Source organism: Salminus brasiliensis, chromosome 12, assembly GCF_030463535.1.
Source record: "Salminus brasiliensis chromosome 12, fSalBra1.hap2, whole genome shotgun sequence".
Classification (NCBI taxonomy): Eukaryota; Metazoa; Chordata; class Actinopteri; order Characiformes; family Bryconidae; genus Salminus; species Salminus brasiliensis.
In genome coordinates, this window is record NC_132889.1 from 34872626 (window position 1) to 34900442 (window position 27817).

The following is a 27817-nucleotide window of genomic DNA, read 5'->3' on the forward strand; positions in this document are numbered from 1 at the left end:
AGGCCAGCTCAACCAGTCCAGTGTGGCTGTTAATGCTGCTGATGTGTGTACAGGGTTTTACACTCTTCAGAGCTGGTTTGTACAGACCACAGTCAATACATTTACTTTCACTTCACTTCACACACACATTTTATTTCTGTCATGCAAAAAGCTTGTATCTCTATTATACCATTGTGTACATTATATAAGAAATCCGGGATGAATGGACCAATAGAAATGCTCCAAAATGACCTTTTCTCTCATTGACTTTCATTCAGAGAAAGCTTCTCCTCCTCCTGTGAAGCTGCTGTTCAGAGGGAACGGTTGATGACCAGCAGCTGTAGAGATCTCTGGGTTTGTATCTGCTCACAGTCAAACAACAAAGTGCTGATTCAGCTGTGTCCCTTATTTCAGCATGAATGTAATATATACCTATAATAAATCATAATCAATAAATATGACATCATCACAGTTCCTGCCGAAGGTAAAGGGCCGACTGTTTAGCTGTACTTTATGAATGTGGAGCGTAAGAGAGTAAACTCCCCAGTTTGAGTTTATTACTCTGCTGCTCTAAACAGATTCCTGTCACCATATTTAATTACACATTAAGCACGCTGCTGTATCCTTGGACGACGCACTGATAACACACACAAACATCCAAAGTTCAACTGATAGGCATTCAGAGAGAGAGAGAGAGAGAGAGAGAGAGAGAGAGAGAGAGAGAGAGGAACGAGGAAAAAACAAACAAAATCCCAGCAGCAAAGTCCCCCAATGAGAGAGGAAGACCCTGAGGGCAAAATCAGGAGTGTATGAACACACACACACACACACACACAGAGAGAGAGAGAGAGAGAGAGAGAGAGAGAGAGAGAGAGAGAGAGAGGCACAGAGCAAAGAGAAAAAGGGGAAAAGAAAGAAAGTAGAGCAGAAAGAGAGAGAAAAGGGTAAAGTAAGAAAGAAAAAGGACAAGATAAAAGAAAGAAAGGGAAAAGATAAAAGAAGAAAACAGTAAAGGAAGTACATTAGAGAAGAAAAAGAAAGAACAAAGGAAAGGGTTAAGTAGCAAAAAAGATCAAAGAACGAAAATTAAAGAATGGAAAAAAATGAATGGGTAAAGGTGGTATAGAAAAAATCAAGAGGAAAAATCAAAGAAATAAAAGTGATCAAAGAACAGAGGCGAAGGAAGACAGTAGAGAAGAAATCAGAGAGAGAGAGAGAGAGAGAGAGAGGGCTACAGTTACAGCTAGAGTGGAGCAGTTTTACTTTTCAGATTTAGAGCTGCTGAACTGTCAGAGAGGGAGGAGAGAGGAGGGGGCATGTTCAAAGCAGTAAGGGCAGCTTTAGTGCATGAGGAAATTACAAGACAGTGAAAGACTGAGCGAGTGAGAGAGAGAGAGAGAGAGAGAGAGAGAGAGAGAGAGAGAGAGAGAGAGCAGAAGCAAGGGTGGAAGTTTGATAAGCAGTGAGGGGAAATGTATTAGAGCTCTATTTCAGTCCAGCCAGTGTGAGTGTGAGTGTGTGTGTGTGTGTGTTTGTCCGGTGTGGAAGGCTATGACTGCTTGTGGAGGACAGAAGCGATATGTGTCCACTCTCAGGATCCAGCTGTCAGCTCCAACATCTGGAGGAGCCAAACGCTCAAACGCCTACAGCACCACCAGCAGCACCTCGAGGAGTGGAGAGAGACAAACAAACAACCCCGGTAAGTGTGTGTGTGTGTATGTGTGTGGGAGTGTGTCGGTGGGTGCATATATTGGGCAACTGCTGCCCGTTATGAAGTCCTCTGCAGTCAGAGTGATCGGCTAACATTGCTAACAATTAATGAAAGGCAACAGTGATTGATTAGCCGTAACATTATGCTAATTAGGGCAGTCAGTATTGATTATATTAGTAATCTAAGAGTTATTAGTATTATTTTGCAGATTAGTCACATAATCAGATTAGTATTTATAGGCCAATATCAGAATATTATAACCACTTATTTAATAGTGGGAATAAGCACCCTTGGCTTGGATGACAGTAGCGGGACGTCGTGGCTGGGCTGACTGTATCAGGTGATGAAGGTGGTCATTATAGAGGTTAGCTGCTCCACAGTAGAGCGTGGATTGCTCTGTACCACTTACTGGAGTCGTCACTCCCCTCTGGCATCAGTGGCCCATTTGGCACCACTGTTGTGCCGTTGGGAGGCTCTAAATGTGTGAGAGGTCCATTCTCGGCGTAGTGTCCGAGATGCTGCCATTCTTTGTCCGGTACTCTAGTATCATCCCCTTTTGACATCAGTCAGATTGCCAGATCGCGTCCTTTGCCTGTGACGATCATTCTGTGCTCTGCTACCACTGACTGGTGTGCTCGCCTGTTTATATGTGCAGCCAACCCAGCAAACACGTGTTCTAAAACATATGATGTTCTACTGTCAGAAAATGAACCATTGAACATGATTGGGGTTTTGGAAAGTTGTCCAAAGGTAGTCTAATTAACAAGAGGCAGCGTTACCTAATAATGAGGTGTGTTACCTTTGGACTACATTGTAGCAACGCTGTATGTCTTCTAGGGAACCCTGTCACGTGACATCTGTGCCATCCCAGGTCGAGGGGTGGTCATAATGTTCTGATATGACTGTGTATATATATGATGTAAATCACTGCAGCACTGCAGCTTATAAACACAGTAAACTAGCTGCTTATCTGGGCAGTAAGTGTTTATTTGCTCTAGTAAAACTCTAATATTACAATAAATAGATAGAAAAAGTTGAGGTTCTCCATCACTGTGTTCATCATTAGAACATCTCCAAAGTTCTCCTCATGGAGTCTAGTATTATTTAGAGTTCTCCTCAGATCAACACCTGGTTTGGTGGTAAATCAGGGCTTAATGATGGTACATCAGGTGAGCTGCTGCTGCTGCTGCTGCTGCTGATGCTGATGGAGTTGAACACATCCTCCACGCTGTGCTGGCTGGACTGGGGGGCGTCCAGGAGAAACCTGGAGGAACCAAGCTCTGTTCTTCAGACTAGCTCACCAACAAGATCTCACTACTTTCTTTCTTCAGATTGAGAAGCTCTTGTTTCTCCATTTTACTGGATTTATGTTCACCTGCTTTATCTGTTCTGATGAGATCTGGAGCTTCTACAGTAAAAACTCTCTCACTGTTTAAAGACATGATTCATGATAATGTGATTAAGGGCCTAAAACCTGTGCGCAGTGCTGCCGTGTTTACCAGTAACCTGAGTTACCTTAAGAGTGGCCTGTTCGCTGACTGCTGAGCTGTTTGGGATAGTTACCCAGGGATAGATACTTTACTTTCTATACACACAGTTTGTCACAGCTAGCAGTAGCTCCTGCTGGTGTGAGTGTGTGTTTTTCAGTGGCGAACACAGCAGTGTTTGAGTGCTCACAGCTCCCCCTTGTGGAGAGTGCTGCTGAGACTGCTGAGCACAGCGTTATCATGGCCTACAGATTCCCTTTCATTCCTTTTTCATTCAAACATTCAAACGAGTCACTGAGGAGACCAATTTTAGCTCATGTAAAAAGCAGCAGCCAGATTCACGTTATGTCAAGAAGTGGAATTGTCAAAAATGAAGATACGAGGTTTTTGTGATATAAATGGCAGCTGTTGTTCCAGGACGCTTGATGTAAACAGGCTGGAGGAAATCCTGCCCCTGTTTGTAATCCACTGCTTCCTCTCCAGAGCCTCTGGATGAGGAAGTGCTACCGTTCCTGAAACTCCTGAGACTTACTATTATATTATTATTAATATTAGTGATATATTTATATAATATATTTAAGAGACCTTCCTATTGGGGTATGTCCAGTTATCTAATTCACATGGTGTATGTCAGAGTGTGTGTGCATATTTGAGGTGATTTAGGGTTGGGGTCATGTTTGTGATTAGGCTAGTCATGACGGGACAGATGAGTACAATACGTAGTAATGTGGATGTTATGACTAGACTGGATGTGTTGTCTAGAAGATGTATGCAGGTAATCGCTTCACACCCGGTAGTAGGAAACCACTAGACACTTTTAAAAAGGCATGTTTGGCCTGTACTATCACTGTACGTGAAAATGTTCCCCTGATACTGAAGTCTCACATGAGCACTAATACAGCGTAATGCAGCTGCATCATAACAAGGGCACCACAGTCAGTACTGCACACACTGAGAGTTAACCAGTGCTCTCCCACAGAGCACTCTCTAGAGCACTCTTGAGACACAGGCATGAAAACAATGTGTGAATCATGTAAACAATGAGGTGCACACCCTTGTGAATGCTCCCACCTTAAATCCTGGGTCATGCTGCCTGCCATCAGCAGCCGGAGCCATGGTTATGGAAGCTAAAGAAAATAGGCTAGCTACTATAGCCTGGTTCCTCTATAGTGCTTCCTATATGATCCCCCCAACCTGTATCTAGGCCACCCCATAAAATGTAATGCTGGCTATGCTACATGGTACAAATTTGAACTAGAATACTGTTAATACTGTATATTACCCAACAATTAAATATACGCTACATGGACAAAAGTATTGGGACACTCATTTATGTTCATTTACGGTTTCTTCCGAAATCGACGGTATTATTAAAGAGTTGATCCTGCTTGTGTCGGAGTAACTCTCTCTACTGTCCAGGGAAGAAGGCTTTCTCCAAGAATTTGGAGTGGGGCACTCCTGTGAGGATTTGATTGCATTCAGCGACAAGAGCATTAGTGAGGTCAGGATGTTGGATAATCACCACCCCACCTCATCACCCCCAACTCATCCCAAAAGTATTGGATGGATCACCCTCCATAATTTCAGAGAACAGAGGGGGGCTGTACACTCCTCAAGCCCACGCCTGGCATTAGGCATGCTGCTGCAGAGAGTCCTATTCTATTGACAGTACTTCTCTACAAGGACTAGACAAGCTGTGTGTGTGTGTGTGTGTGTGTGTGTGTGTGTGTGGGCATATGCACATCTGCGTCAGCAATGGGTGCAACTTAAAGTAGCTGAATGCATTTATTAGAAAAGGTGTCCACAAATATTTGGACACATAGTGTCTGTTGCATAGAAAATAAAGAAGTCCAGAAAGAGGAAAGCAAACATGGCGGCTCCGCGGGCTTGACCAGTAAGGCCTAACGGATGACGTGGAGAAAGCTGAACATGTTGCAAGTCTCCAGGCGACACATGCGCAAAGGTTAATGATCATGTACTCGGCTGTTCTCCACCCAACGTCTTGCATAGATTGTTCAGACTGATAAGTGAGACTGTGCTGAGAGAGCAGTAAACGCAGGGGTTATGCAGTATGGGTACGGGCCTACATCTCACATGCCTGTGGCTGTCATGCCATTGCGGTTTGACACATGTTCAGTTGGGTGGAGGTGAGGAAAGCGTAGTAGGTGTGATATAAAGTCCATCAATGCAGAGAAATGATCTTCAGGCCTCTCAGTACTCTCAGTGAGTTCTACAAATGGCTGTGTGTATTTGTGCATGTGTGTACAGCTCGTACTATAGATAACTCCTCACTGAGAGCTTTCTCACACTTCTCCTGTGCCAGTGTCCGCAGAAGGGGAGCTCAAACTCGGCATGCAACGTAGCAAAAGCCCAGGTAGTGAATGAGTTTTCATGCTAGACTAAAAGCTAACCTCAGCTGACCAGCTTTACCATCTCTTCAGCTAGCTAAGCGAACACCACAGCGCAGGATCTTGGAGGACACTGAAATAATGACAGTGTTCTTGTTACAGTGCTAAAAACAAAGCTATGCTATGCTAAGCTCTATGCTAAGCTAAGCTATATGGGTCCTGTGAGCTGTCGTGGTGACCTAAACCAGCCAATCAAAGCAGAGCACAAAGCAGTCCCACTCTTACTGTTTATGGAGCAAACACCAACGTTAATACTCAATGGCACCTTTCCACTAATTTCACAAAGTACCACAGCCACCAAGCAGGTCTGATGGTCCACAGCTGACGTTGGGCTGAAGGAAATGGCCCTCCCTCTCCCCCATAACTGATACATGTGGTCATTTATTGCCGCAGTGGATGAAGTGGATAAAGGTGCTGCTCCCGTCTTCCTCGAGCCCCTTCAGGACAGTCTGGTGGATGAAGGAAGTGACATCACATTAAGGGGTGTCATTACGGGAAAGCAGCCAATCAGAGTGTCCTGGTTTCATAATGGTGAGTTTTCTTTAAAACAGTAAAACTCAGGAAATTAGTAAAAGAGTATATATTTTAAATACACCTACACTCTTCAGTGGACTGACTCTCTCTCCTCTCTCTCTCTTCTTCTTTCTTACACTCTCTTCTATCACTCTGTATCAATATCTCTCTCTTCCTTCTCTCTCTCTTTTTCTCAATCCCCATCTCGCTCTCTCTCTCTCTCTCTCTCTCTCTCTCTCTCTCTCTCTCTCTCTCTCGTCTCTCTCCCCATTTCTCTCTCTTTTCTCTCTCCCCATTTCTCTCTCTCTCTTCTCTCTCTTCCCATCTCTCTCCCCATTTCTCTCTCTCGTCTCTCTCCCCATTTCTCTCTCTCTTCTCTCTCTTCCCATTTCTCTCTCTCTCCTCTCTCACCATTTCTCTCTCTTCTCTCTCCCCACTTCTCTCTCTCTCCTCTCTCACAATTTCTCTCTCTTCTCTCTCCCCACTTCTCTCTCTCTCCTCTCTCACCATTTCTCTCTCTCTCCTCTCTCACAATTTCTCTCTCTTCTCTCTCCCCACTTCTCTCTCTCTCCTCTCTCACCATTTCTCTCTCTTCTCTCTCCCCACTTCTCTCTCTCTCCTCTCTCACAATTTCTCTCTCTTCTCTCTCCCCACTTCTCTCTCTCTCCTCTCTCACCATTTCTCTCTCTCTCCTCTCTCACCATTTCTCTCTCTTCTCTCTCCCCATTTCTCTCTCTTCTCTCTCCCATTTCTCTCTCTCTCTCTTCTCTCTCCCCATCTGTCTCTCTTCTCTCTCCCTATCTCTCTTCTCTCTCACACCATTTCTCTCTCCCTTCTCTCTCAACCATCTTTCTCTCTTCCCTCTTCTCATCTCTCTCTTTCTCTTCTCTCCCCATTTCTCTCTCGTCTCTCTCCATCTCCCTTTTCTCTCTCCCCATTTCTCTCTTCTCTCTTTCCATCTCTCTCTCTCTTCCCTCTTCACATTTCTTTCTCTCTTCTCTTTCAAATTTCTCTCTCTCTCTCTCTCTCTCTCTCTTCTCTCTCCCCATTTCTCTCTCTCTCTTCTCTCTCCCCATTTCTCTCTCTTCTCTCTCCCTATCTCTCTTCTCTCTCACACCATTTCTCTCTCCCTTCTCTCTCAACCATCTCTCTCTCGTCTCTCTTCCTATCTCTTTCTTTTCTCTCCCCATTTCTGTCTCTCTCTTCTATTTCCCAATTTCTCTCCCTCTCTCTCCATCTCTCTCTTCCCATTTCTCTCTCTCTCTTTTTCTCTCTCTTCTCTCTCTTGTCTCTTCAATGTCTCTCTCTCTATTTCTTTTTTCTCCCCCTCTCTATCTCCCCCCATCTTTCTCTCTCTCTCTCTCTCTCTCTCTCTCTCTCTCTCTCTCTCTCAGGTGAGGAGGTGAGGTTTGGTGAGTCCTCGTTGGTCAGTGGAGAGGCAAGGCTGGTCATTAGGGAATGTCTCCCGGAAGATGCCGGAGCGTACACCTGCGTAGCTGAAAACACTGCTGGGAAAACTTCTAGCAGTTCAGCCGTGTGTATCAAAGGTAGCTCCCACCATGCACAGACACACACACACACACACACACACACACCTCACAATCTGTTGAGTCATTTCAGAGAAGTTGTTGTGCTTCAGTGACCTCCTGTCCAGGAGCTGCAGGAGGGTGTTTTCTGGGGGCCAAAAAGTCCTGACCTACAGCCCCAGCGGAGCGAGCCTCACTGTGTAAAGAGCTCTTTACAAAATCTTAAGCATACGATCAGGGTTAGACCCCTGCTGCGTTACATTTACCTCGGAAGCTGGATGTTGGAGCTGGGAATGACATACCAGAGTTGGCCGCATTCCAGTTAAACATTCTGATAATTCTACACTACACTGCCGGTCAGACGTTTTACTCCACCCTCCATTTTTTCAGTGGTCCACTGTCAGTGTTGTACGGCCCACGCAAGCCTGCTCTGCTTGCTTTGCCATCTCAGCACTGACTTTCTTACTGCCAGTCCACCTGCAGTCAAACCTGCAGCCCCAGGTCTTCTCCTCACAGCTGAAACTGAGACCTGGTCCTGTTGTCATGTGAGCGTTGACTCTCAGAAACCCGTCTTCTGAGGATGTTGTGGATGCGAGTCTGTCAGACCTCTTACTGTACCAGACTTCAGTTTTCTCTAGTTTTAAAGAGCTTCATGATGAAGGAAACCATCCTTAGAACATTCCCTTTTCACCTGTAATTTCTCAAAGGGCAGAGCAACACTTTTAGGAGGTCAGTATACTTTCCTGTATTAAGCGTCTTCTTCCAGACATTATAACAGACCTCTGAAAGCGCAATGACCTCGAAATCCTGCGGTGCAGACTGCTGTAACACAGCTCTACACTGATTCTATGTAGATAACGGGGTTGTAAATCTGTAAATTCTTTACCAATGACTTCCAATGATTTTCTAATTTCAATTTTTAGTTCATTTTACTCTAAAGCCCCGGCAGTTTGCTGCTTAATTTTGTACTATTTGAAGTCACAGGACTTTATAACATACCAAGTTATTGGTAAATGGACTTAAATGTCAATAAAAACAATGGAAAATTGGGAGTGTTCTAAAACTTTTGACCGGTAGTGTATTTCAGCACATTTTTAAAGATTATATTTACCACAACTGGTTTGATAATCCTTTAATGTGTTTTAAGGCAAATCTAACCATATGTCCCGCGTTTTACTACGCACAGGTTAGCATTGACCCAGGTTAGCATTGTCCCAGGATAGCATTGACCCAGGTTAGCATTGTTAGCGATACCAGTCGATAACAACACATTATACAGTATTTTGCTCACCTTAGAATCTCGTCCACAGATAGACGTAGTCCAGTACTGTGGACACGACTGACCTAATGAGACACAGACAGCTGGAAGTGCTAATAAACTGTGTAATACTGCTGCTTTTACTACTGTTAAAGTGCCATGCGGCCATCATGGAAATTCCAACATCCCAGTTCAAATAGGACGCCGCTTGAGACACAGATCCACACACACTGTATATCCCCTGTTTAATGTGAAATCCTCCATTTCTGTTGTTTTTACTGTTTGACATGATGATTATCTGCCGTTGGTTCTTTACACTCTTATAGAATTTCTTGATGATAAACGGACCAATAGAAACGCTCCAGAAATACTTGGATAATTTTTTTTTACATTGACGTCCATTGAAAGCTGAGAAGGTTTTTTCTTCTGTAAAGTGGCCGTTTAGGATCAGGGTTTTTTCTGACAATATAAATCATATCCAAGACATGTTATCATCACATATCAGCACTTATACGGCTCAATTTTAGTCCACCTTGGAAGAAGGTTTTGGGGGTCTGCTGTCTCAGGACAGTAGATACTGGGATATATGTAGATGCTGGGGGAATTTGCTATGCTAAATTGTCCCTAGGTGTGAAGGTGTGAGTGGCCTACCCCATAATGGACTTGTGCCCTGGCCAGAGGGTACTGTCTTGTGACCAGTGGTTTCAGGTGGGCTAGACCCACTGTGACCCTGACCAGGATAAGAAAATGGATGGACAGCTGTATGGATGGATGGATGGATGAATGAATGACAGCAGTATCTTCATTATCTGACTTTATTAATCTCTCTCTCTCTCTCTCTCTCTCTCTCTCTCTCTCTTCTTATATAAATCCAAGAAATGGTCATTTTAGTCCAGCACGGTCACTCCCGCTCGCCTCAAGCTCCTGCTCCTGGACTGAAAAACGGTGCTGTGAAATCACCTCAGAACGTTCTGAACGACAGCAGTGTTTTCAGAGGAGCAGGTTCTCCTCAAACCGAAAGTCCGACTCACAGGAAAGGTAAACCTTTGCTAAAGCAGATCTTACTAAAGCTTAGAAATGTGCACAGTTTCTCTCTGACCACAAATGTAGCTGATTAGCCAAGACTACAGCATTTTTAGTTCTGCACTAAAGGCTAAACAAGTAGTCGAAGCTAATAGGGTAAAACAGTGGTTGCCAGATCACACCCTGCTGTTTACCCAAATGAACTACAAAGACTTGCATGAATGGCATTTCTATCACAGCCTACAAAGTGGTGCTAGTTTCTTGGTGCTAGTGGTACTGTTTCTTATTTAGATGACTTTTTGCCCACTAGCTCCCCATGAAAAAACAACAACCCTGAACTCTTATAGCATAGATAATATAAAAACAGTCTTATGTCCCCTCGCTGTGTCCACTCGGTGTAATGTGCTGTAGCCAGTTAGCTTTTAGCCTTTCTCTCATTCGCTCTCACCCCTTTGCTTCCCTGGGTTGTTTCGCCTTCTTCCGGTTGTTTTGTCTTCTGATGTGAGTTTAGCTCCAGATTGTTTCAGCTTGTTTTCTACGGAGCAGACGATGGAGAGAATAGACAGACACGGGCACAGGAAAAGCTGTGATCACAAGGCCTGGCTCCCATTGCAGCCCATATTTCCCATTACTAGCAGAGTCTGGAGGTGATGAGCTGCTCTCCAGTATCAACAACACCATATTTTCCTGAAGTCACTTTGACTAACAGTTTGTCACAATTGTGTAGCCATTAGTAATCCTGACTAGTTTTGCGCATGTAGAGTATCGTCGCTGCCCTGCAAAAACCTTGTACCTCCATTTTTACGTTTTTCACTTTTTGACATAATGTGAATCTGGCAATGGTTGGTGTGGTTGGTGTGGCGCAACAGATAACGCCACTACCTGCCACTGAGTTATAACACCATGTGGGAGACCAGGGTTCGATTCCCGGTCTGGGTGACTGTGCTGCGCTACACCAATAAGAGTCCTTGGGCCAGACTCCTAACACTACGTTGGCCCACCTCTGTGATATGAATAACCTTGTATGTCGCTCTGGATAAGAGCGTCTGCAAAATGCCATAAATGTAATGTTATGTAAATGGCAATTGTTCTTTACATTGTATCAGAATTTCATGATGAATGGACCAATAGAAGTACTCACTTTTTACATTGACTTCCATTGAAAGTTAAGAAGTTTTTTCCTTCTCTTGTAAAGTCAGCATTTTGGAGATATAAGGTTTTTGTCCGCCAGCGACAATATAGCAACACTATTGTCCCGCAATGCAACACGGAAAAGGAGGAGCTTCTTTTATTTGGAAAAAAGTGTTTAAATGTGGCAAATAAGGATGCAAGTACAGCGGCAATGACAGCTGAAGAAGTTGCCGTGACGTATGTTGGCATAGCAACACTTCATCACTTCCTGTTAGCATGTTAGCTAGTATGTCAATATTTTCATGTCCTAACCTGCCAAACCCTCTTTATTGAGATAAGTGGATACTATGGATACTATTAAGATTAGTCTTTACCTTATAGTATTAGTGTGCAGTAGAGCTGGGCGATATGGAACAATTTCATATCACGATATTTAAATACTTTTTTTTACAATATACGATATTTATCTAATATCTCGTCATGAAGACAAAATGCACCAGCAGCGTTTTTTTTTAACTGCTTTCCAAATACTCTCCAATACTGAGTACTGTGATTTTTACTCAAAATATAAATATCAGTGTTCTTTAAGCACGGACGATATCATGATACACTCATAAATGCATAATGCAAAATTTATCACGATACGATAGAATATTGTCATAGTCAAGTTAAGTCAGATTTATTTGTATAGCTTTTTATAACTGTTGTCGTCACAAAGCAGCTTTACATAATTAGTAATTAATAAAAGACATGAAGGGTCAAAGACCCCCAGTGAGCAGCCAACGGAGACAGTGGCAAGGAGAACCTCCCTCAGAGCTGGAGGAAGAAACCTTGGGAGGAACCAAGACTCACAAGGGGGACCCGACCCGTCCTCCTCTGATCAGAACTATTTAAACATTAATGATCAAAATTACCAAACCAGGTATAACAGATAGTTCAAAATGGTTTTAACATGGTCACTAAACAGGTAGCAGTGGTAGGAGGGTGTACGGCTGGTCTGCTATGGGTGGTGGTGGGTGGGGGGCCTGCTGGTTGGACCGATAGGTGGCAGCTGGTCTGACGCAGGTAGAGGGGACCTCAGCGGGCAATCTTCCAGCAGGTTGGGCTGGGTGGCCATTTATATTTCATATTTCATATTGCCCAGCTCTAATGTACAGTACACAATTGGGATGCAGCCTAAGGCTTCTCTAGAAGGCGGAGTTTATGTACATTCTGGGGGTGTAAATCTAGCACGTCAAGACTGTGATGTAACAGTTTTGGGGTTTTGGAATCGGCCTGTTTTCCAGCTCTGTTTTGGTTCTGCTGGATGTTGTTTTGAAGGAGGAACAGCAGTGTTTGAGGTTCACGGTTTGTCACTTTCATGTACTGAACTCTTATTGTCACCTATGCTAAAGATAAGAGACCCTAGAGACCCTCTAGGACACAAAACGAAGCAAAAATGAGGGACCAAATATGTCTTGACTACATTGTCTTTAATGACGTCACACTGATGCTTCCTCCCTGTTGTGTAAAACAGCCATAGCCAAGCAGGAAACAGCCATATCTCATATTTGTGTATGAATAGCATGTGTGTTTCTGGTCTAGCTGAAGATAGCCATGCTCTAAATGCCCTTTATCCTGCAGTGCCGGCTTTACCTGTTCTCTTTTTTCAGGCATACCTGAACTCTTCCCTTTTAAGGGAAGTGTCCATTTCTGCCACATGCATATCACTGCCACAAATGCACACCACACACCTCTTTTAAACCCCTCCCCTGCATGTGCATGAGTGTTTGCTCACCAGTGTTTCTTCTTCACCTGTCCTAGAAGTCACAGCGAAGAGGAGAAGCAGCTCAGGGACAGGTAAGACCATCACTACTGCCCTTCATCTCTCCAGCTCTCCATCAGTCCACTCTCCTTTCTCTCTGTTCCAGCTTCACCCTCACTGAGGCTTTGCAGCTATGTGGGTTCTCAGTTAGTAAACTTTATTGAATTTGGACCTGTAGAGGAATCTGATATATGATCATACGCGCATAAATCATAAAGGTTTGGGGACATATTTTAAAATATATGTACATATTGTCGCTGTCACAAAAACAAATCTCTATTTTTGAAGTTTTTAATTTTTTGTCCCAATGTGAATCTGGCAGTTGTTCATTACATTGTAATAAAATATGATGATGAATCGACCAATAGAAATACTCCAAAATTACATGGAATGAAATCTTACATTGACTATATATATATATATATATTTTTTTTTTTATAATTTTGGAGCATTTCTATTGGTCAATTTATCATTATATTCATATAAAACATATATATATGTTACATTTAAATTGTTTATATATATTTGAAGGTAGCATATATTTCTATTTGAAGGCAGCTTATATAATAATAATATAATAATAAGAATATTTTCTGTCATATATTGATTAATATGTCTTACACTTATACTGTGTATCTGTTAAAGTCTGACTAAGATGGGTCTCCCAAACTTGAAATGTGCAAATTCTAATTTTAAAGTTAATATGTGACAAATATATGTTGGATTTATGGATGTTTTAACATTTTTGTATGTTTATTTAATGCATTTCAGAAGATGAGCTTATATCAGTGACCTTATTCTGAGATATTTATACATTGGCTCTGTCTATTCTCTGTTTTGGCCTCTGATCCTTGATCCTTACAGCTTTCAACAAAGCTGGATTTCAGTGAAAAGATCAGTCATGCGACATTTCGACCTAGTAATGCCGCTCTTTTAGTCCATAAAAGTCAGTTAAACTGTAACTAATGTGACCTCCGCTTCCTAGGTTAATTCAATCAGCCCTCTCTACGCACAGTACAGCCTGCTCTCCACTCACAGGCCTTCTGAGATCAGGTTTTCTTGGAAAAGTGACTTTTATAGACACACTTGCTCTGCACTACTCTGTAGACGCTGGCAGTCAGAACAACATTTGCCCAGATGTTCCGACGTCATACGCTGATGTTGGGCAGCTGTGCTGGGGCTGTTTAAGACATCTATTGACTCAAACAATGACTCAAAATGCCAACCAGACAACACCGCAAGCCACAGCACCCATCAAGTGGGTTGAGAAGTGGGGAAGTTCAGGCTATGGCAACAAAATCACCACCAGTGAGAGCTTGTGGGACGCTCTTATAGATAAAGGTTCTTACAAATAAAGGGTTCTTAGAGCCGTATCATAGAGGAACCGCTTTATCCCTTGATGTATTAATGTAAAGGTTCTCCACACTCATCATTGTTCGTCTTGGAACCAAAACTGTAGCCAAATAACCTTTTGTAGCACCATTATTTGTAAGAGGGTAGTGTGGTGTGCTTGGCAAGCCAGGGAACTGGACCTTAGTCTACAACAGGGTAATCACTAGGTTACACCAACCTACTTACTGCCAAAGCGGCTTGCTTATTGTATTGGCATTAGCACACATTCCCTAGTTGGTGGGTCCCATAGTTAATATGCTGTTATCTAGACATGTGAAAAAGTTAGGACCAATATATTTAAACATCTGGATATTTCAACTCCACCTGTGAAGTACTGAGGTACTGAGAGATGGGGCTAATACACCTAAAATTGTAAAATTGTGTAAAATTAGAATCAGGTGCAGAGCATCAGCTGCAGATGATCAGAGCATGGTTGGAGAGGATTATTCTGGAGGAGTCTGAGGTCTTATTTAAACCTCAGACGTTTATTCTGGTCTGCTCTTGATTGTTGAAGTGAGACGTGAAGTTCACCATCAAGGTCAGAGCCAAAGAGCTCTCTGAGGCCTTCAGAAAGAAGGTTGTAGATGCAGGTCCGTCTGGGAAGGGGTTTAAGAAGATCTCAGAACAGTTAGAAATCAGATGTTCCACTGTCCACTACATCATCTACAAGTGGAGGACATTGAAAAGAACTGCCAGCAGGGCCAGATCAGACCGTCCTAGCAAGTTCAGTCCATGAGTGGAGACCACGAGATGAGTAAAGACGTCTCCAACAGTCCTAAAATGTCACCACAGGACCTACAGGTTGCTCTCGCCACAATAAAGTACAGCACCTACCATCAGACAGAAGAATGTGAAAACTGTGAAGCATGGCGGTGGAAATGTCATGGAGAATTTGATAGCATTTAGCGACAAGAACAAGAGTGAGGTCATTATGTTGGATGCTCATGACCCCACCTTAACCAACCAACCCACTCCCCAACTCATCCCAAGTCAGGTATTGGACAGAGCACCAACCACACAGTAGTTCCACTGCTCAACAGCTCAGTGCTGGGGGGCTTTATACCCCTCAAGCCCACGTCTGGCATTAGGCAGCATGGTGCCAATTAATAGGTTAATGTTTGTTTTGCTCTAGAGAGTCCTATTCTATTGGCAATACTTCTCCACAGGCACTAGACAAGCTGTGTGTGTATTTGCACATCAGTGTCAGCAAACAGTGCAGCTTAAAGTAGTCGAATGCATTACAAGATATTCATTATAAATATAAAGAGTGTCCACAAATATTTGGACACATGATATATCTTTTCAAAGTTGTGAGCACAGAGCTGCAGAGCGATCACAGAGGAAGCAGGTTTTCACAGATACTGTTTTCTCGCGTCACGTTCTGAAAAAACCCCAAAACAAAGGCCGTGAAAGGAAGGCGTGCTGTGGCCGAGCGCCAGATTACATCAGCGTACACACAGACTCGCTGTTTCCAGAGGCTGCTGCTGCTTGTTTGAATGGGGTTACAGTGCTATGTGTGTTAGCTGAAGCCTTTTCGGCCTTTTATGTAAAACCCTCTGATAGCTGAGGTCAGTTTTTAGCATGCTAATTGCAACATGTGGTCAGTGAAGGCATAAGGCCGGCTTCTGTCACGTGCAGTCAAATTAAGTTAACGGCTCTGATTTGAATAATGGCAGCTTTTGCGGCTCTTAGTGAGAATTGAGCGTTTTATTTGCTGCAGGACTATAAAGGCAGATACTGTGTGTGTGTGTGTGTGTGTGTTTTGTACACTGATGTGTGTGTGTGTGTGTGGCAGAGGGGATGATTAATTATGTGTATCAAAGCATTGGTGAACAGGTGACCCGAAGGAAGCAGTAAAATCGAGTGGTAAATATTGACTCAGGACAGGGAGGAGGGTTCGAGAGCTTTAATGTAAGCCTGAGGTCATCCAGCCTCCCATTGAGTTTTCAGTAAACAGTCCTAAGTGTACATCCACCTCTGGCCACAGCCACAGTTGCTTTACTGTAGGTGGATGTATAGATATTAGAAAAGCGAGAATGAATATCTCTGATTAGAGCGGTGCAGAACTGTTTGGCACTCTGGGTTCAGGGTGGGTTCTTTTGAAGATTTTTGATGTTGTGAAGATGTTTATGAAGATGATAGTAAATGTATTCTATGTGAAGGTGCTTTAGTGTTGTGATGGTGTTTGTTAAAGTGCTTTGGTTTTGTGAAGGTGTTTATAAAGATATGTTGGTGTGTTTGGTGTTGTGATGGTGTTTGTGAAGGTGCTTTGGTGATTTGATGGTGTTTGTGAATGTGCTTTGGTGTAATTTGGTCTTGTGATGGTGTTTGTGAAGGTGCTTTGGATGTGTTTGGTGTTGTGATGGTGTTTGTGAAGGTGCTTTGGTGTTGTGATGGTGTTTGTGAAGGTGCTTTGGATGTGTTTGGTGTTGTGATGGTGTTTGTGAAGGTGCTTTGGTGTTTTGATGGTGTTTGTGAAGGTGCTTTGGAGGTGTTTGGTGTTGTGATGGTGTTTGTGAAGGTGCTTTGGAGGTGTTTGGTGTTGTGATGGTGTTTGTGAAGGTGCTTTGGAGGTGTTTGGTGTTGTGATGGTGTTTGTGAAGGTGCTTTGGAGGTGTTTGGTGTTGTGATGGTGTTTGTGAAGGTGTGTTGATGGCGTTTGGTGTAGTGATGGTGTTTCTGAAGGTGCTTTGTTGTGAAGTTGTTAGTGAAGATGTTTTGTTGTTTTTGTTAGTACAGGTGTTAGTAAAGGTGTTTGTGAAGGTATTCAGGTGTTCAAGGGGGTGTTTTGTTTTTAGTGGAGGAGTTTATGAAGGTATTTTATTAAAGAAAGGGTGTTTTAGGGGTATTTGTGTAGGTGGTTAGAAAGTGTTTGTGCGTTAGTGAAGATATTTGTGTGATGTTGAATGGGTTCATGAGGGTGTTTGCTGTTAGTGGAGGTGTTTGTGTAAAGCTGTTTCATTAGTGGAGGTGTGTATTAATGTCATCTGACCCAAGCTTGTTGCTCTGTGTGTCCAGTTGTCCCACTGCAGGTGATCTCCCCCTGCAATCAAGTGGAGGTTCGGGTTGGGGAGAGTGTGCGTTTGAGCTGTGAGTTTAAAGGCAGCCACCCAGTCGTGTCCTGCTGGATCCGCAACAGAAAGGAGGTACTGAAGCCTATATACATTTACACACACACACACACACACACACACACACACACACACATTCACAAGAGAAATAATTGCTCTCTCTCTCTAGGTGTTGGAGGGTTGTAGGTACTCTATAGAGAGCAATAGTGACAGAAGCACTCTGGTCATTTCTGACGCTCGGCCTGAGGACTCTGGACGATATACTCTGGTCATACGAGACCGCAATAGCTTCACCCAACACACTCTCACCCTGTCCGTCATTGGTAAGCTCTGCCCACTACACACTTGCTGGTACTGTATCTTGAAGCTCCAACACTATTGACTTTGCTCTTATGGTTCTTTGGTGTGGTCCCTGCATATCATGAGCAAAACCTTTAACACATTTGAAAGCTGCTATCTGTTCTTTACGATCTTTATGATCAATGGACCAATAGAAATGCTGCAAAATGACCTAGTATATTTGTAAATTAGTATATAATGTATATTTAATATTTAATTCCACTTCTTATCTGTCTGTATGTTTCAGAGCGACCCCAGCCCCCTGCATCGTGCCCAGTCGTGTGTGTTCTCTCCGAGCACTCAGTGGTCCTCTCCTGGTCCGGCCCGTGTTACGACGGAGGTTCTGCCGTCACCGGCTACGTGGTTGAGGTTCAGTCTGTAGGCTCTGACCACAGTAACCACTGGACCGAGCTTTCTGCCCACTGCAGGAGCACATCCCTAAGAGTGAGCTCCGGACTCCAGCCACAAGGAGTGTACCGCTTCAGAGTGAGGGCCTGTAACGCAGTGGGGGTCAGCGAACCCAGCCAGGAGTCACCAGTAATCAAGATGGACAGCTCAGGTGAACAATGATATAAATATATATTTATCTCATACACTATATGAACAAAAGTATTGGGACACCTCACACATTACACTTACAGGAGCTTTAATGATGTCCCATTCTAAACCCATAGGCATTATTAATATGGAGCTGGTCCCCCTTTGCTCTAAGCTCTAACAGCAGCAGTTCTGGAGCTCTGCAGTTATTGAGTCAGAGGTACTTTTCTGAGCTACACTCTGAGCTCAGCACTCGGCCCTGACCCCGCTCTGTAGCTTTACATGGTCTTCTGTGAGCTGCTGTGGTTCCTAAACGCTTCCACTCTTCAATAATACCCCTCACAGCTGATAGTGGAAGATCTAGAAAGAGAAATTTCACCAACTTAGACGTCATGAAAAACAACATACTTACATACAGTACATATATCTATAGCAGCCTATAGCACGCATCCACGCTGAAGTTATAAGGAGTGTTACAGTCTAGACCAGGGGTGAGCAACTGGGACCGGGCAGAAGCACAGTTTGCTGATTTCCCTGCACTGACAGACTTTGAATATGCCACAAAACAGGTCAGTCAATCAAAACAGAGATCATTCCTACTGTCTTAAAGGCACAGTAATCAAAATGTAGCCTAAGGGGGAGAAAGTAATGAAGAACTGTTGCATAAAAGGACTGTTTTAGTACACAAACCCACATTACTGCAATACATAACAAGTAAATAAATACAGTACAATAAAACAGGGCAGGGTTAAATAACCTGACAACATAAATACATAAAATAAATTACATAAGATGATCCAAGCATCCAGACCTTATTTCTGGGTGTCTCACTGTCTTCAAACTATTGTGCTCTCCTTACTGACTTCTGTATTTAGTAGTATCTAAGCTTAGATGGATCTTTAGGATCCTAGTCTATACAAACTAGCTAAGGGTATTTTCTGAGTGAACAGAGAAGCACTTTTGTAAGTCGCTCTTAAGAAAATGCCTTTAATGTAAACGTAATTCAACTGCAGCAAAATTATTTGCAATGTTATTTATGTATTATTCAAATACATGCATTTATTACTACATTGGACATTACACATATTTTCTGATTTCCAATGTAGTCTCTTTTCTACAGAGCTCTAACTGTAAACAGTGCTCTACAGTGAATAAAAGTCCTCAAACAGCACAAAATAACTCAAATAAACCCCTCTTTACTCTCATCAGCAGCAGCTGGTTCAAACGGGTCAAATAGGGAACCAGTGGTTCCTCTGTGGCCTCGCTCAATAGCACCCTTTTTATTTTAGAAGCATGTGACTTTTAGACTTTTTAATGAGCCGCTTTGCACCCTTTTAGTATTTTCCTGTTTACTTTCTGTTGCTCTCGTCCTTTATCGCCACTGTTTTCGAGTTCAGTTCAGTTCAGGTTGGCTTTGTTGGAGTGACTGTTTCAGATGCAACGATGGTAAAGTACACCAACATTAAAGCTGAAAATATATCAATATATAAATATAGAAATAAAATAAGACAATATCAAATCAAACGTATTTGTATATCACTTTTTACAACTACCATTGTGACAAAGCAGCTTTACAGAATCTGTAAGAGCACAGGAGGTCACCGAGACCCAAGACCCCCGGTAAGCAAACCAAAGGCCACAGTGGCAAGTAAAACTCCCTCAGAGCTGGAGAGAGAAACCTTAGGAGCAACCAAGACTCACTAGGAGAGCACTGTCTTCTTCTGGTCAGAGCTATTTATAAATTATTGATGATAGTAGTGATGCTAATAATAATAGTAATAATAACAATACTGGTGGCAGATAGTTGAGAGTCTATGTAGATTTTAACATAGTCATTAGGCAGGTAGCAGTGGCAGGAGGGTGTGCAGGGGGGGGGTTGAGTATGGTGTAATTTAAATAAATTATTTAATTTTATTACATTTAACTTTATTAAATTCACTTCACTTTATTTATTTAATTAAAAATGCATTAAATCACTTTTTTATGCTGTGTTTTTATTTCATTTTGCTTTCATTTATGCAAGCGCCTTGTATTCCCTTGCTGTGTAAACAACCTGGCCTTGTCTTCCCTTGACCTGCCTTAGTTATGAAGTCACTGACAAGCTTAACTGACTCTAAATGCTGTCAACCATTCTGAAACCACTGCCTCACACCCGCTGTTTTTTATCGTGGAATTTACTTTAGCATAAACATGCTCAATTTACAAAAGCAGCAGATTTATTATATGTAGCAATACACACACACACACACACACACTGAGGTTCACAGATGGTAGAGTCAGGGCCCATAGCTGCATGATTTTATGAATTGCACAGCTGCCAAATCATTGGCTGATTCAATAATGACATAAATAAGAAGGTGTATAGGTGTTCCTATGTATTTATATACATTCACGATATGGACAAAAGTATTGGGACACCTGCTCACTTGTTCATTCTGCTGCTTTTATAGCAGGATTTACCGCACAAACATGCCCAACTTTACAAAAGCAGCAGGTCTAGTTTTATTACATGTAATATAACATTGGCAATGTGTCCAATTATATTTGACCGTACGTGTGTACTGGACATAGGAAATGAAGTGTTGTACTATCTGCAGTAGTGTATCGACAGTATGTGACAGCTGTGTTCAGTGATGTTGGGGTGTTGGTCTGTGCTGATGTACTCTGTGCTCTGCTTTACAGGGGAGCAGCATGAGGAGAAGATGAACGATTATGTGACCGTTCAAATTGATGATGTGCACAAAGTCGCTGACCACTACAATGTATTGGAGAAACTAGGAGTGTAAGTATCTTTGCACACACACACACACACACACACACACACACACACACACTGAGGCTCACAGATGGTAGAGTCAGGGCCCATATCTGCATGATATTATGAATTGCACTGCTGCCAAATCATTGGCTGATTAGATAATTGCATGAATTAGTGGGTGTATAGATGTTCACAATATAGACAAAAATATTGGGACACCTGCTCATTCATTACTTCTGAAATCAAGGCTAACTCATCAAGGCTGGAGTAACTGTCTCTACTGTTCAGGGAAGAAGGCATTCTACTAGTTTTTGTAGAATTTCTGTGAGGATTTGATTGCATTCAGCTACAAAAGGTAGTGTTAGTGAGGTCAGGATGTTTGATGCTCACCACCCCACCTCCCCAAAAGTATTGGATGGGGCACCAACCATCATTCCAGAGAACACAGTTCTTCCACTGCTCCATAGCTCCACAGCTCAATGCCCCTCTATACCCCTGTAGCCCACACCTGGCATTAGGCAGCATGGTGCCAATAGCTTCATCTGTTCTTGATCTGTTCCAGAGAGTCCTATTCTATTGGCAATAATACTTCTCTACTGGGCCTAGACAAGCTGTGTGTGTTCATTTGCACATCTGTGTCAGCAATGGGTGCAACGTAAAGTAGCTGAGTGCATTTGTTCGAAAGGGGTGTCCACAAACATTTGGACATATAGTGTGTATGTCTTGAAACTATATTAAACCAAATAAACAAACTCACACACACGTAGAAAACTGCAGTCTTGTCCGCTCTTGTTCAGAAAATATCCCAACATTCAGGTTCTCTGAAACGGCTCAGGTGATGAGTGTGTGTGTAGGTTTGGGGAGAGGGTGTGTAGGCATAGTTGTGTTAAGACGTAACGGCCCCCTGTATTAGCTGACAGACTCAAAGAGCCTTAAATTCTTAGGAAAAGGTCACTTAGAGGACGGATTATTATTGGATCAGATAACAAAAAAAAACGTGAAGCGTGTTCCAACAAAGTCCGGTCTCTGTCTAATTTAGGACTCCACGCCGGCTTTAGGGTTCATAATAATGTTTTTATCTATTAAAAAGTTTAATGCCGTTAATCACATTAATTAAGTAATTTTGATTAATCACAGGTTAAAATGTAAGCTAGCACGTCCTTGAATTTTTGGGGGCGGGAGAACACATAAATGTGTGGTGTACCCCTATATACCCCTATATACCCCTATAAACCCATATATACACCTATATCCCTCTAGCCCACACCTGGCATTAGACAACAGTCCTATTCTATTGGCAGTGCCTCTCTATAGGGACTAGACAAGCTGTGTGTGTGTACGTGTGTGTATGTGTACACTTGCACATCTGTATCAGCACTGATTGCAACTTAAAATTGCTGAATGCATTCATTAGAAGAGGCGTCCACAAACATTTGGACATGTATATTCTAATACATAAAAATGTCTCTAAAAGGTTCTTTGAGTGAGGCCATGGAGGAAGCATCTTGGTTCCATAAAGAAGGATATTTGTAAGAGATGTGTGTGTGAGTGTGAGGAACCTTTAAATTGGTAAAGAACCTCCAGTGAAGGTTCTTCAGACCTTTGAAATGTTCTTTTTGGAACCAAAAGAGGTTCTCCTATGGCATCGCTCAAAGAACCATAAGAAGCACTGTGGGTTTCTGTGACACGGGGCTCTAAAGCTTTATTGCTTGTCTCTCTCTCACTCTCTTGCTCTCTCTCTCTTATTCTCTCGCAGAGGGAAGTTTGGTCAGGTGTTCCGGCTGACCCATAAGCAGACGGGACGCGTGTGTGCTGGGAAGTTCTATAAGGGTCGGCGTGCGAAGGAGAGAGAGGCGGCCAAGAAAGAGATAGAACTGATGAACTTCCTCCACCATCCTAAGCTGGTGCAGTGCCTGGCAGCTTACGACAACAAGCCTGAGATAGTGATGGTGATGGAGTTGTGAGTGTCTGATTCAGAACCACTTACTTTTTCCAGCCTGCACTGTGGATGTTAACTCAGTGTGCTAAATAAAAAAACATGAAGTACAAATTTACACAGCGAGACTGGCATGGACTGTATGGACTGTGGCGGAAGGTGGTCATTATAGAGGTGAATTGTACATCTCATTACACCTTTATTTCGGCATGCTCTAAAACATCCCACGAACTGAGTGGCCCGGTTCGCCCGGTTCCCTAATATCATGCCCTATTGGACATCATTTAGATCATGTCTTTTGCCCTTGATGATCAATGTGCTCCCTGCTACAGCTGACTGGTGTGCGTGCTTATTTATATATATGTGCAGTAAACCCGGTCACACAGCATCTGTGACGTCCCGGGCCAAGTTCATTCCACCCCAGGGGTGGTCATAATATTTTGATATGACTGTAACAGTGGGCGAAGGCTGGTAGCATCTCGCAAACCACTAACTTTGTGGGATGGTCTAGAGGGCCTCCCAACACCATAACAGTGGCGCCCCACAGGTCATTGATGCCAGAGGGGTACAGTCAGTCCATGCCCAGACGTCTCGCTAGTGTAATACGAGCCACGGGTGGCTTTTCCCACTATTGATGCAATTTCAATAAGACAAACAATGAACTCCTGTGTGGTTTATATTTTAAATGTGTGTGTGTGTGTGTGTGTGTGTGTGTGTGTAGTATTGCAGGTGGAGAGCTGTTTGAGCGCATCGTGGATGATAATTATGAGCACACAGAGCCGTCGAGTGTGGGCTACATGCGTCAGATCCTGCAGGGGATCCAGTACATGCACGAGCAGAACATCGTCCACCTGGACCTCAAACCTGAGAACATTGTGTGTGTGAACAGAACCGGCATTCAGATTAAAATCATCGACTTCGGACTCGCCGCCAAGCTGGGTGAGTGTGTCTGCAGGTCACAGTGTCAGTGGGAGAGCATTAGCATGTGCTGGTGTGGGCCGGATTTGTTTACTTTGTGGACCTGAATTCTCTACCCTTTTTATTTGTGTGTGTGTATTCTGTATATTAATGATTGGGCATTCTGGCCACTAGGGGGCTCCCAATCCTTAGTTTCATTAGTACCTGTTGCTGAGGGAGTCTATATGGGTGTTTATGTGTGTGTATATTTTCAGATCCCTCGAACCCAGTGAAGGTGATGCACGGCACTCCGGAATTTGTGGCTCCAGAGGTCATTAACTATGAACCCATCTGTTTGGCCACTGATATGTGGAGCATTGGAGTGATCTGTTATATACTGTGAGTCATAATTGTGTGTGTGTGTGTGTGTGTATGCATCAGCTATTTACCTTGGTTTGCCTCTTGCTTTAGTGTACAATAGGAAATGCTACACTAATATTGCTAACAATCACTGGACTTGGACTGTTACCAATCTCACTTCTTCCTGACTGCGACTGGTCCTAATCATCAAGACTAATGTTTGTTCTAAGACCTCCCCCTGACCGTGATTTGGTTCTAATCATCTCCTTGATTGATCTAAGACCTCCCCCTGACTATCACTATATTGTTTGTTTTCCCCTGACAGAGATTGGCAATTAATGGCCTCCTCTTTTTATCCCAGACTTTCTCCAGACTGTGATTGGCCCCTATCACAAAATAATTTGTTCTGAGACCTCCCCCTGACTGTGATTGGTCCTAACCACTGTATTATTTGCTCTGGAACCTCCCCCTGACTGTGATTGTTCCTAATCACTGTATTATTTGTTCTGGAACCTCCCCCTGACTGTGATTGTTCCTAATCACTGTATTATTTGTTCTGGAACCTCCCTCTAACTGTGACTGGTCGAAATCATCAATACCAATGTTTGTTCTGAGCTCTCCCCCTGACTGTGATTGGCTCCTATTACAAAAACATTTGTTCTGAGCCCTCCCCCTGACTGTGATTGGTCCTAATCATCAAGACCAATGTTTGTTCTGAGCTCTCCCCCTGACTGTGATTGGCCCCTATTACAAAAACATTTGTTCTGAGATCTCCCCCTGACTGTGATTGGTCCTAATTACAATATAACTTGTTCTGAGCCCTCCCCCTGACTGTGATTGGTCCTAATCATCAAGATCAGTGTCTACGGCCTAAGGCCTTTCTCTGTGATTAGTCCTAATCTCCAAACTGTGATTGGCCTTAATCACCACCTTGCTGGTTATGAGACTGACTGTGATTAGACTGCAGACACAGTCTTAGCTGTGTCCTCTCACACAGGGGTTCCTGCTGTGATTACATGTGTTCATCCTAGTATTAAATATGATAATAATAACAATAATAATAATGTAACAGCAATATTTGTTTGTCTGGTGTCCGTCTGTGTTCTTCTGTGTGTGTGTGTGTATAAAGGTTGAGTGGTGAGTCTCCATTCCTTGGGGACAATGATTCAGAAACCTTGGCTCTAGTGACTGGAGCCCAGTGGGAGTTTGATGAGGAAAGCTTTGAGGACATCACTCGCCAGGCCAAAGATTTCATCAGTTCTCTGCTGCACAAAGATGTCAGGTCAGGCAAAGTCGTCATACACAGACATGTGACAAAATTAGGACACCCCATGAAGACCCCCTTTGTCTTTTTTGATCAAATCAGCCGTTCCTCTGTCCGCTAATTCACTCAAGCTCATTTGGTCATCTTGTCCCATAAAGAGGAAAAAACGCACCCACTCATACACATTTCTCTGTCTCTGACAGACGCCGGTTGTCTTGTGAAGAAGCTCTGGCTCACTCCTGGATGGTGGACTCTGCGAACCCCAGCACCGCCAAAAATCTCTCCAAAGACAAGATGAAGAAGTTCTTAGCCAGGCAGAAGTGGAAGGTACCACAACAGTACTCACACAGGAGACTTTACAGGAAGCCATAAAGGCCGCTCTTAGGTTCTGTGTGTCCTCAAGATGGTGTCTGAGATTAGCCCAGACTGAATGGACTCTGTGTTTATGTGCAGAAAACAGGCAAAGCCGTGCTGGCTCTGAAGAGGATGGCCTTACTGTCGAAAGCCGACAGCTCGGCTTCTCTCCCCAGCCCTGTGGACGGTAAAATACACTCACACTCTGACAAGTCATGCATCTTCCTGTCTGGACATAATCCCCCCCATGAAATACCCCAACATGTAGTTGACTAATCACTATATGGACAAAAGTATTGGGACAGCTACACAGCTGGCCCCCCTTTGCTCTGCAGCTTTAACAGCAGCATGTCTGGAGCTGTGCAGTTATCGAATCAGCAGCAGAGCATTGGAGACTTTTCTGCACTGTGCTCTGAGCTCAGCACTCGGCCCTGACCCCGCTCTGTCACTTTACGTGGTCTGCTGAGAGTCGCTGTGGTTCCACTGTTCAATAATACCCCTCACACCCCTGATTAAGAAGTGTGTCCCAATACTTTTGTCCATATAGTGTATGTTTGGTGTGCAGTCATTGATGATCTAGTTCCAATGGCATCTGTCAAGAGGTGGGATCTACATATTAGGCAGCAAGTAAACAGTCAGTTCTTTAGGATGATTGGTGTTGGAAGCAGGGAAAATGGTCAGGCATAAGAATCTGAGCTTCTTCAACAAGAGAGCCAGGTTGACTGGACCAGACGACTGGGTCAGAACATCTCAAGAACATCAGGCAGCTCTTGTGGGGTGTTCCCGGTATGCAGTGGATAGTACATACCAAAATGCTCCAAGAAAGGACGACCAGTGAACCAACGACTAGCTCATGGTCACCCAGGACCCACTGATGTGGGTGGGGAGCGAATGCTAGACTGCCTGGACCAATCACACAAAGGAAATGCCTCGACAAGTTAGAGCAGTTTTAGCTGCACAAGGGGGGCCTAAACACTATTAAGCAGGTGGTTCTAATGTAATGGCTGGTCCTTTTTTCTATATGTGTGTGACCTGTCCTGTCTTTGGTCTCGCACAGAAACTGAGCATGCTCTCCAGTCTCTAGAGAAGAAGATGCAGTCCAAGCCTGAGTTCAGTAAGACTCCGATTGACCTGTCTGTCTTTGAGGACTCCATCGCCGAGTTCTTCTGCCAGGTCACAGGTTAGACATACCTGCACTGTCCGTCCACTTGCTGTATTTATTAGAAACCACTTATTGTCCTTCATTTTACTTTACATTATATCTCTCAGGTTACCCGGACCCTGAGGTGGTGTGGCTGAAGGATGGAGAGGTGCTGAAGGAGATAGAGGGCAGTGTGCAGGTAGAGTACGAGGAGGGCGGCACCTGCACCCTGATCCTGGAGAATGTATCCCTGGAGCAGAGCGGCACATACTCCTGCAGAGCCACTAACATCCTCGGGGAGGCGCTGTGCTCCGCCAAACTCACTGTGGCAGTCCAGGATGAAGATACAGACTGAGACAGTCTTAAACACCTATAGATTTAGATATAGAAGATATATATTATATATAATAACTATACATACATAACTACTCTATCTCTCTCTCTCTCTCTCTCTCTATATCTCTCACACACACACACTGTCCATATCTCTCTTTTGTCTTAAAATATGAAATATGATGCCTCAGCTTGTGGAAGTGGAAGTTCCATCATATATGACCTCACTCGAGTGCTTACAGGCTTGGTTGATATTGTATGCATCATTTAACAGCGTTTATACAAGTGTCCGTATAGTAAAGTCTCAGTGTCTGCGGAAAAGGCCTGAAGCGTGTTAATATCCCCAGAATTATCCTGTAACTTCAATAAATCGAGCAGTGCAGACAACACTTCTGGCCTCGGTGTGATTGATGGACTCTGGGTTTAGCTTCCTAGGACTCTCCAAACTATATGTAGGGCTTCAGAGCTTAGTTCATTTACACAAAAATGGACAAAAGTATTGGGACACCTGTGTATTCTTTGTTTTTTTTCTCAAATCAAGGGTTTTATTAAACAAATTTGTCCTGCTCCTGCTGGAGTAACTGTCTGTACGGTC

At 43.4% G+C, this 27817-nt stretch overlaps 1 protein-coding gene across 2 annotated transcripts; it reads left to right on the plus strand.

Annotated features, from left to right (window-relative positions):
• The first annotated feature begins 1358 nt into the window (after positions 1–1358).
• mylk5 (myosin, light chain kinase 5) lies at positions 1359–27611 on the plus strand. Of its 2 annotated transcripts, XM_072693551.1 has the most exons (17): positions 1359–1678; positions 5979–6116; positions 7493–7645; positions 9759–9920; positions 12840–12875; positions 17251–17378; positions 17473–17626; positions 17890–18201; positions 20862–20961; positions 22694–22897; positions 23595–23812; positions 24046–24169; positions 25260–25412; positions 25598–25721; positions 25848–25935; positions 26806–26928; positions 27018–27611. In XM_072693551.1, exons 1-17 carry the CDS (start codon positions 1531–1533, stop codon positions 27242–27244), a joined length of 2592 nt encoding a protein of 863 aa, XP_072549652.1. In that variant the 5' UTR covers positions 1359–1530; the 3' UTR covers positions 27245–27611. The 2 variants fall into 2 exon arrangements, with proteins under 2 accessions (XP_072549652.1, XP_072549653.1); XM_072693552.1 differs by lacking the exon at positions 12840–12875.
• Positions 27612–27817: the final 206 nt, after the last annotated feature.

Excerpts from the sequence above, each read along its gene's own strand:
- mylk5 (XM_072693551.1), top strand. The coding sequence starts at position 1,531 with ATGACTGCTTGTGGAGGACAGAAGCGATATGTGTCCACTCTCAGGATC. Across the intron at positions 1,679-5,978 it reads GAGACAAACAAACAACCCCG|TGGATGAAGTGGATAAAGGT; the intron begins GTAAGTGTGTGT and ends TTATTGCCGCAG. Across the intron at positions 24,170-25,259 it reads GGAGTGATCTGTTATATACT|GTTGAGTGGTGAGTCTCCAT; the intron begins GTGAGTCATAAT and ends GTGTGTATAAAG.